Consider the following 19,624-nt stretch of genomic DNA (forward strand, 5'->3'; position numbering starts at 1 on the left):
TCTGTAGAATTCAGAGGAAGAGAATATCTTACAATATGGCAGTGTGAAATGCTGCAGAGAGCAACTGATATGAAGAATAAAAGTATGAATACTGACGATTAGAGTGTTGATGGGCTCAGTCGTTTTCAGGAAATTGGCAGTGGAGTAGGAAGAAGTCAGAGTGAAGTGGGATACTAGTGTGTGGGAGCCAAAAAGTTAGGGAGTGTTAGAATGAAATTTCAAGAGTGGAGAAACATAAAAACAACATTCACGTTATGTTCCGTCTGGTTTCTCGTTACTATATGTGTAATTTCTCACAGCTAGCATATAGAGGTAATGGTTATAGTGGTAAAATTTGTATTCACCTTTGGTCTGTAAGATCTAGAAGTGCGGGGATAATATCTCCTTAATCATAATTCCATCTACAATGCCAAGCAATGGCAGGTGCTCAGTGATTCCTTGCTAAATGCACGCAGTTCTAATGTGTGGCTAGATGGACAAATGACGGAGGGCGCGCAGAAGTGAATTTTTTTTTAAGTGAAGAAATTTAATCATGTGGGGGTTTTTATACTGAGAACAATGAATTAGCAAATTGTGCCTCATAGAGGGGTTCTTAAATCCACCTGGAAATTCCACCCTATTTTACAAATGAAGAAACTGAAACTTAAAGAGATGAAATCACTTGTATGTCACACAGATGAGGGACTCAGCAAGAATTATAACAAAATCTGCTAGTACCAGAGTTTAATTGCTAAACTGAACAACACAACCTCTGACTGATTTGTAGTTTCACATTTCTAAATGTTTCTAATTATTTGAAGTAGCCTTGGTTTTCCTACTTTTTCTAAGCTCTCAGCAAGCTTTGGTTAGAAGCCTTAGGCCATGAATCTCCTTGGGAAATTGAAAGCATACAAAACCCATGTTATTCTGACTATGAAGCCCGTATTATTCCGTCTATGTCTCCCAGCTCCCCTTCCATGCCCATATCGCTTCTGAGCAACGTGAGTATCATTTATTTTTTTCTCTTTAAGAGGGAACATAAGAGCCTCAAGAGCATGAGACCTGAGAAAATAGTGTTTTTCCTCTACCTTTATCCCCAGTAAACGTCCATTGATGATTAAGTTATGAACAAGGAGATTCAGATCCACTCTTAACTGTGTTGCTTCCTCCCTCTTCATCTTTTTTCTGAATGTAGATCAGTGGCTTGGAGCCAGATATGAGGATCGGTATTAGCTCATCTTTGAAGGTTTGGGAGAACTCACTAGTGAAACTATCTGGGCCTGGACTTTTGTTTTTGGGGAGACATTGATTACTTTTTCAATTTCCTTGCTTTTAATTGTTCTGTTTAGGTTTTCTGTCAATGTTTCTTCCTGATTTCTAAGAATGTCTATAGCTCTTCTATGTTATTCAACTTACTAGCATAAATGTTCATAGAAATCTTATCATTCTCTGAACTTCTGAGATGTCTGCTGCAACTTCTTTTTTATTTCTGGTTCTATTCATTGGATTTTCCCAATGAATAGATGTATTCTTTATGATCCTAGCTAGATGTTTGTCTCTTGTTTATTTTTTCAAAAAAACATTTTTTGTTGTCATTAACCTTTTGGACTATATGTTTTATTTCTATTTTATTTATTTTGTTCTCATTTTTATTATATCCTTCCTGCTAGTGACTTTTGGATTTGTTTGTTTATCTTTTTCAAGTTCCTTTAGGTGAGAGATAATGTTATTTAGTTAAAGTCTCTTTGTTTCTTGATGTGGCCTGTTTTGTGATCAGCTGTGTCCTCATTTTTATTTGTTTTGAGGTATTTTTTTTTTCATTTCTTCTTTGACTTCTTCATTAACCCAGTAGTCATTCAGTAATGTGTTGTTCAGTCTTCTCACATTAAAGGTTTTTTTCAGCTTTCTTTTGTGGTTGATTTCTATTTTGATAGACCTAGTATGAACATCATGATAAAAAGAAAGAGAAATTTTTATTCCTGAGAAGGGAAAGAATGTTCAGTTCATGATCAATATTCATTATGCAAATTTTTCTGGAACACATCTAGTGAGTTCCCAGGATAAAGTTATACTGTAATCTTGGGTCACAGTTTCTATGAAAACCATTATTAGACAGAGCACTTTATTTAGACAGGAAAACACTATTAGCAAAATTTTGGCACTTAAAAGAAGTTATTAGAGCAATTATTAAAAGAAGTTATTAGAGCAATTATTAACTTTATACATTAGGCACAGTAAAAGATTAACAACAATACCTAATGATAAAATTGAACAATATGACAATGTACTACAATAACAGTTACATAGATGTCTCTCTCTCTCTCTCTCTCTCTCTCTCTCTCTCTCTCTCTCTCTCTCTCTCTTCTCTCAATACCTTATTGTACATAATATTTTCAGACCACATCTGATCAGGTTGAAACCAAGAAAAGCAAAATGAAGACAGGGAGGACTACCATAGGTCACTCTTATAGATTCAGTTTCTATTCATATTCCAATGGATCCTTTTCATTTTAATTTGAGTTCTCAGTATCCTACTACTTCTTGGAATGAAATGCAAGTCTCTTGAGGGTGTCATGGAAAGACTGCTTTACTTGTTTATTTCTCAGGGAATAAACGAAAGGATTCATTAAGGGAGCAACAGATGTAGTAAGCAGAGAAACTGCCTTATTAATGGCCACTTCATCCTTAGCTGAGGGTTTGATATACATAAAAATGCAGCTGCCATACGAGATGGAGACCACGATCATGTGGGAAGAACAGGTAGAAAAGGCTTTTTTCCTTTGCTGCACTGAAGGCAACCTCAGGATCATCCCAAAGATGTACACATAGGACAGAACCACACACACCAGGGTCATTATGAATGTCAACACAGCACAGACTATAACCAGCTGCTCTATGTACCAGGTGTCTGAACAGGAATTCTTCAGTAGTGGGGAAGCATCACAGACAAAATGGTCAATAACAGAGTCACAGAATTCCAGATGGAGGGACAGGCTGAGGGGTGGGAGGATAATCAGGAAGCCACACACCCAGCAGCAGACTATGAGAATCCTGCAGACTCTGCTGTTCATGATGGTCACATAATGCAGGGGCTTGCAGATGGCCACGTAGCGGTCATATGACATCACGGCCAACAGGAAAAACTCTGTGGCTCCAAACAGAACAATAAAAAAGATCTGGGTAAAGCAGGCTTTGATGGTCATGGTCTTGTCCCCACTTGCTATCATGTACAGGTAGACAGGGACACAGGCACTAGTGAATGAGACTTCCAAGAAAGAGAAATTTTGCAGAAAGAAGTACATAGCGGTTTTTAAATGCGCATCCACGAAGACGAGAACAATGATGGTCAGGTTCCCCATCACACTCAACACATATGTGATAAACAGAAAGACAAAAGCCAGAATCTCTAGCTGTGGGTCACTTGTCAACCCCAGGATGATGAACGTTGTTATTGCTGAATGGTTTCTCATCACTGCTTTCATACTCTTGCCCAATCTTCACAGAAATGCCACAGAAAATGCATCTGAGGAGTTATACCAAATATGACAGGATCAAAGAGTGACTTTAATCAAAATTAAACTCAGTCTCAAGCTGCTCCTTTTGTAACATGAAAATTCGTCTTTCACGAAGTCCTCTAAATTTATCGCAGGGAAGGTAGAACCAGTTTGGGCACAAATTATACTTGTCGTCTACTATATGAACAACCTTGAATCAGGCAAAAAAATAAAATCAAAAGAAGCAAAGTCATGGAGTATTTGCATAGTCTTAACATACATATAGATTTCTTATTGGTTACAAAGTGCAGTTATTATACAGTGGAGAAATTGGACCCCTTGACCTGATGACCAGGTGGATCACCCTGAGAATAACATTCCATCTATTTCACACTCCAGCTGAGAATGAGCAACTGAATCTAATCACAAGGAATGATCATAGATTCCCAAACCCAGGAGATTCTACTGAAAGAATGGGATGGAGGGAAACTAAATTCTATCAAAAATACCTATCTCAAAAAAAAAAGATAAATTGTGCAAATGTTCCAAAGGAGGCTAACAATTCATAGCAGCTCAAGGCAATGCCTGCCACTCAGACTGGATCCTGGAAAGAAGTAGAAAAAATTCAACCAAGTATATTATTGGATCAGTGACAAAATTGAAATATAGACAGTGATACAAAATTTTTGTTATCAGTGTTAGCTTTACTGTTTGGATGACAGGAAGCCTCACCAAAATTAGTGATCATGGGTGAGGTTTAGGAATAGGTGAGAGAATTACTATGGTTTTGCAAGTAAATATCTCTGTTCTTAAGAAATACATACTGAACTATTATAGTTAGGGTAAAGCTGTAAAGGGTCAGATGCATGTACTGAGACTTCAAATATGTCGTGAATTTTTATGGTGTGTGAATTATAGAAGGAAGGAAGGAAGGAAGAAATTATTATGAAGAGCAATCAATAGCAAAAGCAAATGGGTAAAATAGGACTAGGTATACCTGAATGTCATAAATTCTTGGTACAATTGTTCATTATGAAAATTTTTGTAATTTTAAAATTATTTCCAAATAAAAATTTATTTGAAAACTATCACACTGCACAACGAAGCAAAATCAGACAATTATAAACCAGAGACGTCCTGCAGGGGAGGAGGAGGGAGAGGGATCAGGGGGAGGGAGGGAGGAGCCCAGGGGACTGAGGTGATGGTGCACGGGTGCCTTGGGGAAGGAAACTCTATGGGGACGACACCTGAGGGGGTGGGGGGAAGCATATATTGTTTAAAAATGAACAATGATGTAAAATATATATATATAATAAAAACGAGAGATTTTTTAAAAAATCAAAAAAAACCTATCACACTGCATTACTACCTAGCACTTCAGTTTTCTGCTCCATTTAACAGCAAATTCTCTGCAAAGAATTACTTTCACTCTGCTCTGGATGCATCTAGTCACTGTGGACAAGGTCACCTGTTCCTAAGCCTCACCCATGATCACTAATTTTGGTGAGGATTCCTGTCATCCAACCACTCAATGTATATCAGTCTTTTTCAATTTCTTCCTAATAATTAACAGTTTGAAATTATCTATTTTCTCCCTCCCTTACCACCAACTATATGTTCTACTTGGGAAAGAAACTTAAATGTCTGATACTCTCGTTTTATACACAGCACTGAGAACGTGTCAGAGTTTTGCATGACAAATTTTGTTGAATTGTCAGGTTTTGGCCTTTTACAACCAGAATAACTTATACAGACATATTAAATGAAACAAAGAAATGAATCTCTAGTAGTAGGATTTTTTACTTTTGGAATAGAATGCATGAGAACATGGGCCTCCCTGGTGGCCTAGGTATTAAGGTTCAGCACTACCACCATGAAGGACCACCACAGAGGCCTGAGTTCGATCCCTGGCCAGGGAGCTACTCACATGGCGCAGCAGACCTCTCCTGACTCACCCGCTGCTCCCCTCAGCAGTGGATTTCAGTCTGTCTGCCTGTTCTGTTCCCCACTCTGTCTCTAGTGAATCCTCTCAAGCCCCACACCTCTGGCCTGTACCCCAGTTCTTGTATGCATAAATAAAATCTTTTTTAAAAAGCAAAAGAATGCATGAGAAAATTTTTGGAGATGGTAGATAACAGAAAGCCTTTCATGAGATTTTTTTTTTTGCCAATATCTATAGTACTAAATAATACTGTATAATAACATTAATATTAGAATTAATTAACATTTTACAATCCATTCAAATGAGGAAGAAAAATGACCAAATGTTCTGGATATTTCTCTGAGCCATATCTTCCAAGCATATAATTGATGTTCTCTATCTTAATCTAGTTTCTATCTACTTAGTTTATTTATAAATGTAGTAACTGATTGATGAAGTAATGAGACAAAAGACCAACTGCACAGCCACTCAAGAACTGAGCGAGAACAACATAAAAGTTGTTATCAAATTTTTGACATTGGCCTAGTCAACTCTTTGCTATCTTCAGTCAAACTTTTATGTCCCCTCTGTCCAATGCAGTGGACATTGACCACATGTTGATCCCTTCAAATGTGGCTCATCTGATTAAAACATGTAACAACTATAAAATACACACAGCCTTTATAAAACTTAGTAAGAGAAATTAATATAAAATATCTCATTAATAATTTTATAATTAAAACATGTTGAAGTAATATTTGAATATATTGAGATTAAAATATATAAGTAAACTTAATTTCACACTTCTCACTTTTTTAATGGCACTATTGAAAAATTTTTAAATGCAAATGTGGCTTGCATGGAATTGCTGTTGACTGGAGTTGTTGTGAGATTCCATGTCTTCTCCCATTAGAGATTAAAAATGGATCCCCATAGGGCCCAATTAGTTCAGTGCTTTAAAAGCTTTCTCTGTCTTTTATTGTTTCCCACAAATATCGTGCAAGTGTATGTTCCTTGCATTAAGGAAATAAAGCTCTTTTTTATCTTTGTGAATTGAGTGAGTAGTATCATCTCCCATTACGTGGCGTTCCCTGGTACAACGCCAAGCTTGCAGGTACTGTTATTGACAAATAGCAGAGGAAACAGCTACTGTCCTATACTTTCCTAACTAGCCATTTATGAGACAGCTAGTTAGTATATAGGTGATGCTAATGGTGAAAGATGGAAGTTTTTTTAAAAATCAAATCCTTACCGTCAACAAAAATGGAATGAATATACAGTGAAATATTATATAGAGTGAGATGTGTTATATACAGTAAGACTTACATATCCTCTCCATCTGTTACAAATGGCAAGTGACCTTACCTAACACCTGACACTTGCCTGATAGTCTTCATTATTTCATCTGCAGCTGTAATTCCAATAACGTCAGTGAAACTCCATTTGAAAGAAAAGATGCCAGTGGGATCATCTAATTGCATTTCTAAACCCTTGCCCTTAGGCGTCCACACTCACTATGATTATACACCTGGTTTCTGAATTACAAGTTTTACTTTTATTTTAAAATTAAAAAATATTTCTGTGCACTCTGGGAAACTGGAGAGAAACTAACAAAGTTCAGACACAAGAGGGAATAAAATGTCTCTCACAAGGTGCGGAGGAGCACAGCGGACATGGTGGTGGACGTGGTTCCTGGGGGTGGACTTGGTGGGGTAACAACACCTGAGGGGGGAGATCCTGTCCTTCTGATACACAACCAATGATGTAAACCAAAGTTTGTTTTTTTTTTTTAAAGCAAACCTCTCTAGCTCTGCACAAGTAGATGTTCTGACTTTCCATGGGCAAACAGATTTGTTTTGAAACATAAAGCATTTGTCTGTTATTGCTAGAATCAAGTCCAAATCTCTTAAAATAATTGGCCTCAGTAATAGAAGTAGGATCAGAATTCATGAATTACAATTTGTTGTTCCCGGCTGTCAGGCCTCACCATGTCACACACACACCATCCACCACAGATCTTCATTACACGAGAGGAGGGAGAATGAAGGTGGAAATCACAAAGCATGGCTGAACTGACTTCAGACCAATCACTTCACCACGGGCCCGTTTCATCCCATGCTTTAAAAAAAATGAGAGAGGAAGAGGATATAGGAGTTCTCCAATTGGAGGACCAACTGAGGCAAAATGGATCATAACTGAGAGAATAAATGAAGTTGCCCTGGAAAAAATAATACAAAACAGAGACTCACTACTCAAAGCACATATAACCCTAATAAATTCCTCGAGCATATCTCTCATTGATAATTTTCTAATATTGCTCAGATAACACTAGCTTTTTATAAACCTGCATAGACACTTTATGAGGGGAGGGGGGCGGGGGGGAGGGATGGGGGTCAAAATAAAGGGGTTGCAATTGTTAAAAAAAAAAGAAAGAAATAGCCCACATATTATCAAAAAAAATAAATAAATAAAATATTGAGTATGTTCTAAAAAAAAATGTTTCTCTTAAATTCAGTGAAAGCAAACAACTAGCAACTCAAAATGAGAAATTCTTAGGTGTAGATGAGTAGGTTAAAAAAATGCAAAAGTTTACATAAATACAAGTTTTTACCATTTAAAAGACAAAAATGACATATGTATCCTGGAAAAGTATAAATATATATATTTTTAACAAGTCCAAGAGTCTCAGTTAGTTTTAAATTGAAAGATCCAATGCACCATTGTTTTAATAAATTCATGCAATAGGAAAAATTTTGGAAGATTAATATGTCCATATTATATCAAGTTGAAGGCTTCATACTTTCTTCCAAAAGCCAACTCTCACTACTTCCTAAGCCATTTCTTCCTCAGCTGTCTAAGAATGCCTGTTCAGATTTAGACAAACTTACCCAAAAATCAAACTGCCTGGATGAGATGTAGAATTTTTTACTTCTATCTCAGCAAATGCATGGACTTTCACACACTGTTCTTGTAACCTGAGTGAAGAGTCACTCACTCGGGCAAACAGATCTGCACATTAAAGGTGCTCTTTATTCCCCCATCTAGATTATTATGCAGAAAAAAGTGGAAACAAGAGGCCCTTGGTGACTCTGAATCAAAACTCTAATGAATCTAAAATGCAATTTATTTTCACAAAACAATCCCAACCCAAGTACCAAAGGGGCTAATATCCTTGGAGAGAAGAAGGTGGAGTAATAACTGGGCATAGAAAATTAAGTTTCTAATTACAAATCAAGATTATTCTTCATTGTTTATTCACATATAGTTTAAGCAACACAGTGAGTTAGAATATAGCCTTGTGGCCTAAAAATACATGCATAATACATGTATAATGTAGAAAAATTCAAAAGTAAGCAAGAAAAGCTGAAAACTCATACACACTTAGACATTTGGAGGTAAACATTGTTTTGGCCCTTGTCCTCCCGAATGTCCCCATGTATATACACACATGTAATCTAAGTATAACATTATATGCAGCATTATTATTACTTACTTTTCTACAGAAAATACATGTCAAACACCAGGCCAGAGGTGTGGGGGGTGAGAAGATTCACCAGAGACAGACTAGGGAGCAGAACAGACAGATCTACTGAAATCCACTGCTGAGGGGAGCAGCGGGAAGACAGGAGAGGTCTGCTGCACCATGTGGGTAGCTCCCTGGCTGGGGATCGAACTTGTGTTGCAGAGGCTGGGGATAGCTTCATAGTGCTGAGACTTAACCCCTTGCTCCACCATGGAGGCCCCTCAGTAAATTTTTCTTAAATCAAACTTCAAATTACCTCATTAGTAAAATATGATTCTCTGAGACAACATCACATGTTGATATTAACACAACTTTGGAGTCATATAAAATGAGATTTGATTGTGACCTTATAAAATGATTTCACTTCCATGAATTTCATTTTCCCTTACCAAAAACAAGATTTTGAAATTATCTTGTAAATATTGTGTTGAGATTTAGCAATAATATGTAAAATGCCAGACACTTAACAAATTGAAAACCATCTTCCTTCGTCAAATTACAGTCTCAGCATTATTTATACATGGAGACTTCTATCATTCATATCATACTTTTTGAAAATACAACATATTTTTACTGGGACTCAATTTATCTTTGATTCACTCTTTGAAAATACTATCCATGCAGACATACAGGAGAAAAAAAATGCAAAATTCCAAAGCTTGAAGATTTTTCATTCACCTCATGGCACCATTTCAGGCGTCAGTTCTCTCATATGTCCAATATGCTGTCCCTTGGCCTTCCTACACCAGCAAGAGTTGGCGGTGCCCTACTCACCTGCTGCCCAGGCAAAGCACTATCCCTGTACCCTATTTTTTTAATATCTGTTGTTCGTAACATATCACCACAAATTTCAGTAGATTAAATCATTTTTCATCTCTCTTAGTTCTAGGAAAGGATGGAGATAAAGGGCTTTCTTCACACAAGTCTTCTTAGTTACAACTGTTGGTAACAGGACGTGGAGGCGTGTGAAGACTCAACTGAACTAATGTCCAAAAATGTTCTCAGTCATGCGTCCCCACAGAGAAAGGTGTCTCTCTCTACACAGCTGCTCTGCAAAACTATTCAGCTTCCTCACTGCAAAGCAATCTCGGGGTGTTTTGAGTTCTCATGTGACTCCTGGATTCTTCAGGAACATTGTTCCAAAAGAGAAGGTGGAAGTTCCAAGATTCTAATGACCTATCTGAAGTCATGTAACTTCATTTCTGCCACATTTTAATAGTCAAAATCAAGTCATAGAACCAGTTGAGATCACAAAGCAAAGAAGCTAGATTATCTGCAAGCAGACATAAAGATGTGTGGTTGACTAATAATCCATCACAACCATGAATCTGAACACACCCTCAAGAGAAAATCAGGTACTTGCAATCAGTTTACCTTTTTACATTTGCATCCTTTCCAGAATCCAAGTCCCTCTGGTCCTCACAGTTTCATCACAATTTGATATCTTTAAATCAACTATTTTGGGTTTCCCAGGTTTTGCTAGCTCTATTTTAGAATAATTATTCAGAAGTCTATGAATTATCAATAAATACTATTTGATTACATTTTTATGCCAACATTTTTTGTATATATATTAAACAATATAGATTTCAAGAGGTAAACAATATTATTATTATTACTCTGTGCAAACCCACATATTTACTGTGAGGCATCATTAAGTAGGGTTGGAGTTGAAAGCAGCTTTAGATTTCCTAAAGGTCAGTGTCCTTATGCTCTTGGAAAGAAAGCACATTGAAAGAGGCTATGCTGCAGGGAGGGGAAAAGCAGTGACATGGACAGAATAGAAACAACACTACGAATAATGACCAGTGTTTATTTGAGAAACTGAAAAAGAATTGACTGAATGTAGGTTAGGGAGACATAGAAAACTGAATCGAGAAACATCAATCTGCATAATACTGGCTCTGGCAGGGGTCTTTCTCAGACTTTCTCCCCAACTCAATTGTTCTTAAATATTTTGAAAATAAACAATCTCTTAGCTAAATATCTATCCATAAGCTGATAACTTATTTTCTCTTTAACTTAAAATCCCAATTTGATATTCTATTACTTCTTGGAAAGAAATGCAATTCTTTTGAGGGTATCATGGAAAGACTGCTTTACTTGTTTATTTCTCAGGGAGTAAATGAAGGGATTCAATAAGGGAGCGATAGATACAATCAGCAGAGAAACTGCCTTATTAATGGCCACTTCATTCTTCGCTGAGGGTTTGATATACATAAAAATGCCGCTGCCATACATCATGGAGACCACGATCATGTGGGAAGAACAGGTAGAAAAAGCTTTTTTCCTTTGCTGCATGGAAGGCAACCTCAAGATCATCCTAATGATGTATATGTAGGACAGAACCACACACGCCAGGGTTGGCATGAAAGTCAGCACAGCACTGAGTATAACCAGCTGCTCTATCAACCAAGTATCTGAACAGGAATTCTTCAGTATAGGGGAAGCATCACAGGCAAAATGGTCAATAACAAAGCCACAAAATTCCAGATGGAGGGCCAGGCTGAGGGGTGGGAGGACGATCAGGAAGCCACACACCCAGCAGCAGACTATGAGAATCCTGCAGACCCTGCTGTTCATGATGGTCACATAATGCAGGGGCTTGCAGATGGCCACGTAGCGGTCATACGACATCACCGCCAACAGGAAAAACTCTGTGGCTCCAAACAGGACAATAAAAAAGATTTGGGTAAAGCAGGCTTTGATGGTCATGGTCTTGTCCCCACTTGATATCATGTACAGGTGAGTGGGGACACAGGTAGTAGTGAATGAGACTTCCAAGAAAGAGAAATTTTGCAGAAAGAAGTACATAGCAGTTTTTAAATGAGCATCCACGAAGACAAGAACAATGATGGTCAGGTTCCCCATCACGCTCAACATGTATGTGATAAACAGAAAGACAAAAACCAAAATCTCTAGCTGTGGGTCACTGGTCAACCCCAGAATGATGAACGTTGTTATTGCTGAATGGTTTCTCATCACTGCTTTCATACTCTTGCCCAATCTCCAGAAATGTCATAGAAGATGCATCTGAGGAGCAACGTCAAAATATGACAGAATCAGACAGTCTCCTTTCACCAAGCAAATTGAGTCACACACATGTCTTTCCTTAACTAGATGCACTGGGATGTGATGGGGTAATTCCCTCAACACCACTGAGATGTGCTGCAGGGATACTAAGCTTATGGACAGTTTCTCTTGAAAATTACTGCTACTGAAATTGTGACAACATGCCAGGATCTCCAGATTCACAGCACCATTTCCACTCATTGTTTTCAAATTCATACTTCAGTTGTTAATTCCTATTGGACAGGAGTGATCCCTTTTGATCTATACTTTAGTCTCTTAATTACAAAACTTTTTGGATATTTTTAGTGTTTTTTAAACAGATTTTTTTTCACAGTATAGGATGTCTCTCCTCAGGTTGGTCACCAGAGTTTCCCACCACCAAGTTGCCTACAGTCACCACCACACTCCATCAAACTTCCTTCCCACCTTTTCTTACTCGTCCCCTCACATCCCCAGTTACAATACTTTTGAACTCAAAAGCTCAATCCTAAAATTCCTTTGCTCCTATTATGGTACTTCATGGACTGCATATAACTGGAGGATGGTGGTTACGCCCTCCCACACTCTCCAGATACCTCACCTAGTAAACAGACATAATTTAGTTCATATATAAAGGCCAAGTTACATTTTTCCCAAAAAGTCATTTGATAGCCATTTTGTCTGACTTTCTCTAAGTTTCTATATTATTCCCTTATTTTCTATTTCCATCCTCAGCAGAAAACTTTGATGCAAATTAAGTTAATCTCATTTGTAGACCAGGATTGAAACGTATAAATAGCTGACGGACATGCAGACATAACATGGTTCCCTTCTTATGACCGCAGAAGTGGAATCTGTATTTCAGCAAAGCAGAATTAAGTGCACATGGACCTTGGAAGTGTTTGTCTAGAATCAATGATATCTTTGTCAAGTACAAGCTGAATGACCTGGAGCAAGTCCCTCAATCTGTCTGTGCTCCCAGCTTTCTGTTCTGTAAAATGGGGATAATGGGAATAGGACACTGCAGGGTTGCCAGGAGGTTTCAATGAAATAAACCATGTAACATGCTTATGATAACACTTACCACACATTAATATCATACACATATTGGCTATAAATCTTCTTATTTTCTGAAGCCAATCTCTTGTCATCTCAAGAAGGCTCTCACCTCTACAGACAGGATCTCACACTCCACAAACTCACTCTGTCTTTCTTGCACAGACAATGTCTTCCACATTTCCAGATCCATCAGAAAACATTCTCTGGTGTTTCCCTTTAATAACAAAAAATGATAGACGTGCTATTAAGAAATGACATATCTAAAAACAAAAAGAAATGACACAACTACAAGTATACCCTTTACATAGGTCTGACCTTAGAAGGACATGAATCTATGTATTCAAAAATAAAAGGTCATATCCACCAAGCAGATAATTGATCTCTTTGGACACAATTTCTACCTGCTCAGTTTTATCTTCAAAGTGATGTGAACACTAATACCCAACAACCTGGTAACTCAGAGTCTGAGCAATAGCAACACAACAGTTGCTCTTAAAGTAACCTACTGAATGGCATTAATGTATTCAACTCTTTGCTGTCTTTATTCAGTGATCCGGTCGCCAGCGCCCACACAGAGCTACTAGCAACATGGATATTGGCCACTTGAGATTGACTGGTCCATATTGAGATGCGTAATACTCTGAAATACACTTCATTTTCAAGACTTGGAAGACAATTACATAATGAAGTTACCACCTACAATTTCATACAGAAAATATGTTCAGGTATATGTTAGTATTTTGCATCCATGGATTTAAATAAAATATTCTATGAAAATTAAGATCACCTGTTTCTTTTTACCATTTCTGTGCAAGATCATAGGTTTTTGAAACTGCAAAAAATTTACTATATTTCTATGGCACCATACTCTTCTACGTCTTCAAGCTCTTTAATATAAGGAAATAAAAATAAGGATCTTTTCACAAGACAAATTAGCTTCTTTTCTGACTTTCACACTGTTTGAATGTACCTACAAATGTCTATGATGTAATTATATGAGCTGTGAGATGAGAAAGCAAAGACCATTGTCTTTGTGAGGTGAGTAGTAGCAGCTGCCCCTGTGCAGGGGCACTGCAGGACTCTGCCAGTTACAGACACCCTGATAGGAAAAGGGACATTAACCCGGCTCTGTGGACAAAAAGCTTGCAAGTAGGTGATACTGATACTGAAAGAGGGGGGATATTTAGAAAATGGAATGTTTCCTATTGGTCATTGAGATAGATGGGATATTAGTAGATAGATAATACATAAATGAGAGAGGGAGGTAGATAAAGGGAGAGAAGAAACAGTAGAGACAGATTAGTAAGGTCTTATCTTTATGTCCATCAACTACTCTACATGGGATTGCACCAATTCTATAATCAACAAAATTAGTTCTGCCACATTTTCAGTCTATGAATAGGTTCGTATGCTCTATGTATAATCTGAAAGTGACTGATCCTCAATGAACTATCAAAAACAAACAATATTAAAATTTACAATTTATATATTTCACTGGAATAAAACATAATCACAAATACCTTCTCTATAAATTACATATTAAAACATACCTGACTTAAAAACATTCCAGGGAACACCTTTAATATTGTTTCACCTGGAAACCATAACTCAAATGACCTTAGAGAACCTCACAGTGAAAAAAACAAGATCATCACATACATATACCTACATGGCTTCTGAATTTAGAAGAAACACCAATCTACTTGAAAATTAGGAAATAGATCCATGTACTCTGGTTAGCTGAAAGGAAGATAAAATTTCAGAGGACAAGGTGTGGTTAGGAAGCTTCTCTGGCTCTGCAAAATAGAGTGTTCTGGTTTTCTCTGGCCAGAACACTCGAGACTCTGTTTCCCTTATCTGCAACAGGTGTGAAGACAGTGACTAAAAAAGTCCTTGGAGGCAGTGATTCAAAAGTGTCTAATTAACTTAAAATGGAATTTAGCTTGAAAAAAAAAACACTGGGACAGGCACCCATAGGGGCAATGTCCTGGGAGAGAAAAAGATGCAATGATAGCAATTTTAGTCCAAGCCTAGGAAGAAAGATTACAAAAATAAATCAGATATCCAGTCTTCCTTACTAGTGTTTGCACTGGTTGTGCAATTCAATGAGAACAGCCTTCTTATTGACAGTACACACATATTTACATTTAATATAGAAAAATTAATATACAAAATAGTGTAAACATGAGGGAGAAAATCATAGAAACTATAACATCCAGAAGTAAACATTATTATTGTTGTTTGGTTTCAGATATCGCTGAGAGAAATAACTATGTCCTCTACTGACCATGATCAGCTTGCTATGAAGGTGCCCCTGAAAAACAGGCAAAGGGAAGGGGTCACTGGACACGGCGTGGGGTGCAAGAAGCATATTTATGTGTATACACGTCTCTCATTCACATCACACTCTTTGAAAATACAACGTATTTTTACTGGGGCTCAAGTTACCTTTGATTCACTTTTTATTCTAAATTGGAAAGGGTTAAGTTGCTGGTGGGAACTTTTTGAAATATACTATCCATGCAGACATACAGAAGAAAAACACGCAAAATTCCAAAGCTTGAAGATTTTTCATTCACTTCATGGCACAATTTCAGGCGTCAGGTCTCTCAAATAAACAATAATTGTCCCTTAGCCTCTCTACACCAGCAAGACTTCATGGTGCCCTTCTCACCCCTGTCCAGGCAAAGCTCTATCCCTATACCCTATTTTTTTACTATCTGTTGTTTGTAGCATTTCTCAAATTTTAACGCATTAAATCATTTTTCATCTCTCTTAGTTCTAGGAAAGGATGGAGGTAAAGGGCTTTTCTCACACACGTCTCCTTAGTTACAACCATTGGTAACAGGACGTGGAGGCATGTAAAGACTCAACTGAACTAATGTCCAGAATGTTCTCAGTCAGGCATCCCCCCAGGGAGAGACTAGATGAGCCGGGGCTGATCAGGTGTCGCTCTCCACACAGCCGCTCTGCAAAACTATTCAGCTTCCTCATGCAAAGCAATCTCGGGGTGTTTGAGTTCTCATGTGACTCCTGGATTCCTCAGGAACATTGTTCCAAAAGAGAAAGTGGAAGGTACAAGTTCTAACGACCTATCTAAAGTCACATAACTTCATTTCTGCCACATTTTAATAGTGAAAATGGAGTCAGAGAGCCAGCTAAGGTTAAAACGCACAGGAAATAAGCTACGTTATCTGATTGGGAAAGTAATAAAGATGTGCAGTTGTCTCTAGGCCATCTCAACCGGGAATCTGAACACGGCCTCAAGAGCAAATGCGGATACTTACAATCAGTTTTACCTTCCACATTTTCACCCTTTCCACATCCTAGTCGCTCTGGTCCTCACTGTTTCATCATAATTTGAGGTCTTCAAATCAATTATTTTGGGTTTTAGCAGGTTTATTTGGAAGAATTATTCAGAAATCTATCAATTACCACAAAAGACTATTGGATTACATTTTTGTTTAACGACATTTTTGCATATATATTCACAAATACAGATTACAAGAGGTAAACTGTATTATTATTATTATTCCATGAAAACCATACATTTACTGTGAGGCATCAATAAGATAGGGTTGAAGATGAAGGAAGCTTTAGATTTCCAAAAAATTGATGTGCTTATGCTCTTGGAAAGAAAACAGAGGCTATGTTGCAGGGAGGGGAAAAGCACTGACATGAACAGAATAGACACTTCACTGCCTATAATGACCAGTGCATATTTGAGAAGATTAAAAAGAAATTTTAATAGAGAAACATGAATCTGCATAATACTGGCTCCGGCAGAGTTCTTCCCCAGACTTTATACCCAACTCTATTATTCCTCATATTATAATATACAACTCCCCTGCTAAATATCTATCCATAAGCAGACAACTTTTTTTCTTTAACTTAAATTCCCAATTTGATAATCTACTATTTCCTTGAAAGAAATGCAAGTCTTCGGAGGGTATCACGGAAAGACTGCTTTACTTGTTTATTTCTCAGGGAGTAAATGAAAGGATTCAATAAGGGAGCAACAGATATTATCAGCAGAGAAACTGCCTTATTAATGGCCACTTCATCCTTAGCTGAGGGTTTGATATACATAAATATGCAGCTGCCATATGAGATAGAGACCACGATCATGTGAGAAGAACAGGTAGAAAAGGCTTTTTTTCTTTGCTGCACAGAAGGCAACCTCAGGATCATCCTAATGATGTATATGTAGGACAGACCCACACAGAACAGGGTCATTATGAGGGTTAACACAGCACTCACTATAACCAGCTGCTCTATCAACCACGTATCTGAACAGGAATTCTTCAGTATGGGGGAAGCATCGCAGAAAAAATGGTCGATAACAAAGCCACAGAATTCCAGATGGAGGGCCAGGCTGAGGGGTGGGAGGACGATCAGGAAGCCACATACCCAGCAGCAGAATATGAGATTCCTGCAGACCCTTCTGTTCATGATGGTCACATAATGCAGGGGCTTGCAGATGGCCACGTAGCGGTCGTACGACATCACGGCCAACAGGAAAAACTCTGTGGCTCCACACAGGACGACAAAAAAGATCTGAGTAAAGCAGGCTTTGATGGTCATGGTCTTGTCCCCACTTGATATCATGTACAGGTAGACAGGGACACAGGCACTAGTGTATGAGACTTCCAAGAAAGAGAAATTTTGCAGAAAGAAGTACATAGCAGTTTTTAGATGCGCATCCACGAAGACGAGAACAATGATGGTCAGGTTCCCCATCACGCTCAACACGTATGTGATAAACAGAAAGACAAAAACCAAAATCTCTAGCTGTGGGTCACTGGTCAACCCCAGGATGATGAACGTTGTTATTGCTGAATGGTTTCTCATCACTGCTTTCATACTCTTGCCCAATCTTCACAGAAATGCCACAGAAAATGCATCTGAGGAGCAATGTCAAAATATGGCAGAATCAGACGGTCTCTCCCTGCACCAAGCAAATCCAGTCACACACATGTCTTTCCTTAACTAAATTCACTGAGATGTGATGGGGTAATTCTCTCAACACCACTGAGATGTTCTGCGGGGACACTAAATTATGGACAGTTTCTCCTGAAATTTACTGCTACTGAAATTGTGACAACATGCCAGGATCTCCAGATTCACAGCACCATTTCCAATTCATTGTTTTCAAATTCATACTTTGGTTGTGAATTCCTATTGGACAGGAGTGATCCCTTTTGATCTATACTTTATGGGATAGTCTCTCAATTACAAAACTTTTCAGGTGTTTTTAGTGTATTTTAAATAGATTTTTTTTCACAGTATAGGATGTCTCTCCTCAGGTCGGTCACCAGATTTTCCCACCACCAAGTAGCCCACAGTCTCCACCACACTCCATCAAACTTCCTCCGCATCTCTGCTTACTCTCCCCCTCAACTCCCCAATTACAATACTTCTGAACTCAAAATCCAATCCTAAAATTCCTTTGCTCCTATTATGGTACTTCATAGAATGCATGTAACTGGAGGATGGTGGTTATGCCCTCCCAGACTCTCCAGGTACCTCACCTAGTAAACAGACATTATTATTTAGTTCATCTATAAAGGCCAAGTTACATTTTTCCCAAAAAGTCATTTGATAGCCATTTTGTCTGACTTTCTCTAAGTTTCTATATTATTCCCTTATTTTCTATTTCCATCCTCAGCAGAAAGCTTTGATGCACAATTGAGTTAACCTCATTTGTAGACCAGGATTAAAGGTATAAATAGCAGACAGACATGCGGACATGACATGTTCCCTTTTTATGACTGCTGAAGTGGAATCCATGTTTCAGTAAAGCAGAGTTAAGTGTACATGGACCTTGGAAGTGTTTGTCTAGAATCAATCATATCTCTGTCAAGTACATGCTGAATGAACTGGAGCAAGTCCCTTCATCTCTGTGCTCCCAGATTCCTGTTCTGTAAAATGGGGATATTGGAAATAGGACACTGCAGCGTTGCCAGGAGTTTTCAATGAAATAATCTATGTAACATGCTTATGATAACACTTACCACACGTTAATATCATACACATATTTGCTATAAATCTTATTTTCTGAAGCCAATCTCTTGTCATCTCAAGGAGGCTCTTAATTCTACAGAAAGTATCTCACCCTCCACCCCCCCCACTCTGTCCTTCCTGCATAGTCAAAGTCTTCCACATTTCCAGATCCATCAGAAAACATACTCTGGTGTTTCCCTTTAGTAAAAAAAAGAATAAACACATTAATAAAACGTGACACATCTACAAGAATACCCTTTACATTGGTTTGACTTTACAAGGACATGACTACGTATTCAAAAATAAAAGGTCATATCCACCATGCAGATAACCGACCTCTTTTGACACAATTTCTACCTGTTCAGTTTTTCTTCAAAGTGATGTGAACACTAATACCCAACCACCTGCTAACTTAGAGTCCGAGAAATAGCAACACAACAGTTGCTCTTGAAGTAACCTAATAAATGACATTCATATATTCAACTCTTTGCTGTCTTTATTCAGTGATCTGGCCAGCAGTGCCCACATAGAGCTACTAGCTACATGGACACTGGCCACTTGAGTTCGCCTGGTCCATATTGAGATGTGCTAATA

At 37.9% G+C, this 19,624-nt stretch overlaps 3 protein-coding genes across 3 annotated transcripts; all 3 read right to left on the reverse strand.

The window, feature by feature from the left end:
• Positions 1-2,513: 2,513 nt before the first annotated feature.
• LOC119248471 (olfactory receptor 6C2-like) lies at positions 2,514-3,449 on the reverse strand. Its single transcript, XM_037515424.2, has one exon. The coding sequence runs from the start codon at positions 3,447-3,449 to the stop codon at positions 2,514-2,516; it is 936 nt and encodes a 311-aa protein (XP_037371321.2).
• Positions 3,450-10,963: 7,514 nt separating this feature from the next.
• LOC119248472 (olfactory receptor 6C2-like) lies at positions 10,964-11,899 on the reverse strand. The gene has a single exon (XM_037515425.1). The coding sequence runs from the start codon at positions 11,897-11,899 to the stop codon at positions 10,964-10,966; it is 936 nt and encodes a 311-aa protein (XP_037371322.1).
• A 5,043-nt stretch (positions 11,900-16,942) lies between these two features.
• LOC119248473 (olfactory receptor 6C2-like) lies at positions 16,943-17,878 on the reverse strand. The gene has a single exon (XM_037515426.2). It carries the CDS (start codon positions 17,876-17,878, stop codon positions 16,943-16,945), a length of 936 nt encoding a protein of 311 aa, XP_037371323.2.
• Between the last annotated feature and the right edge of the window lie 1,746 nt (positions 17,879-19,624).

The sequence above is a fragment of the Talpa occidentalis genome, unplaced genomic scaffold, assembly GCF_014898055.3.
Source record: "Talpa occidentalis isolate TD23 unplaced genomic scaffold, MPIMG_talOcc4v2.1 talOcc4.16, whole genome shotgun sequence".
NCBI classification, from domain to species: domain Eukaryota; kingdom Metazoa; phylum Chordata; class Mammalia; order Eulipotyphla; family Talpidae; genus Talpa; species Talpa occidentalis.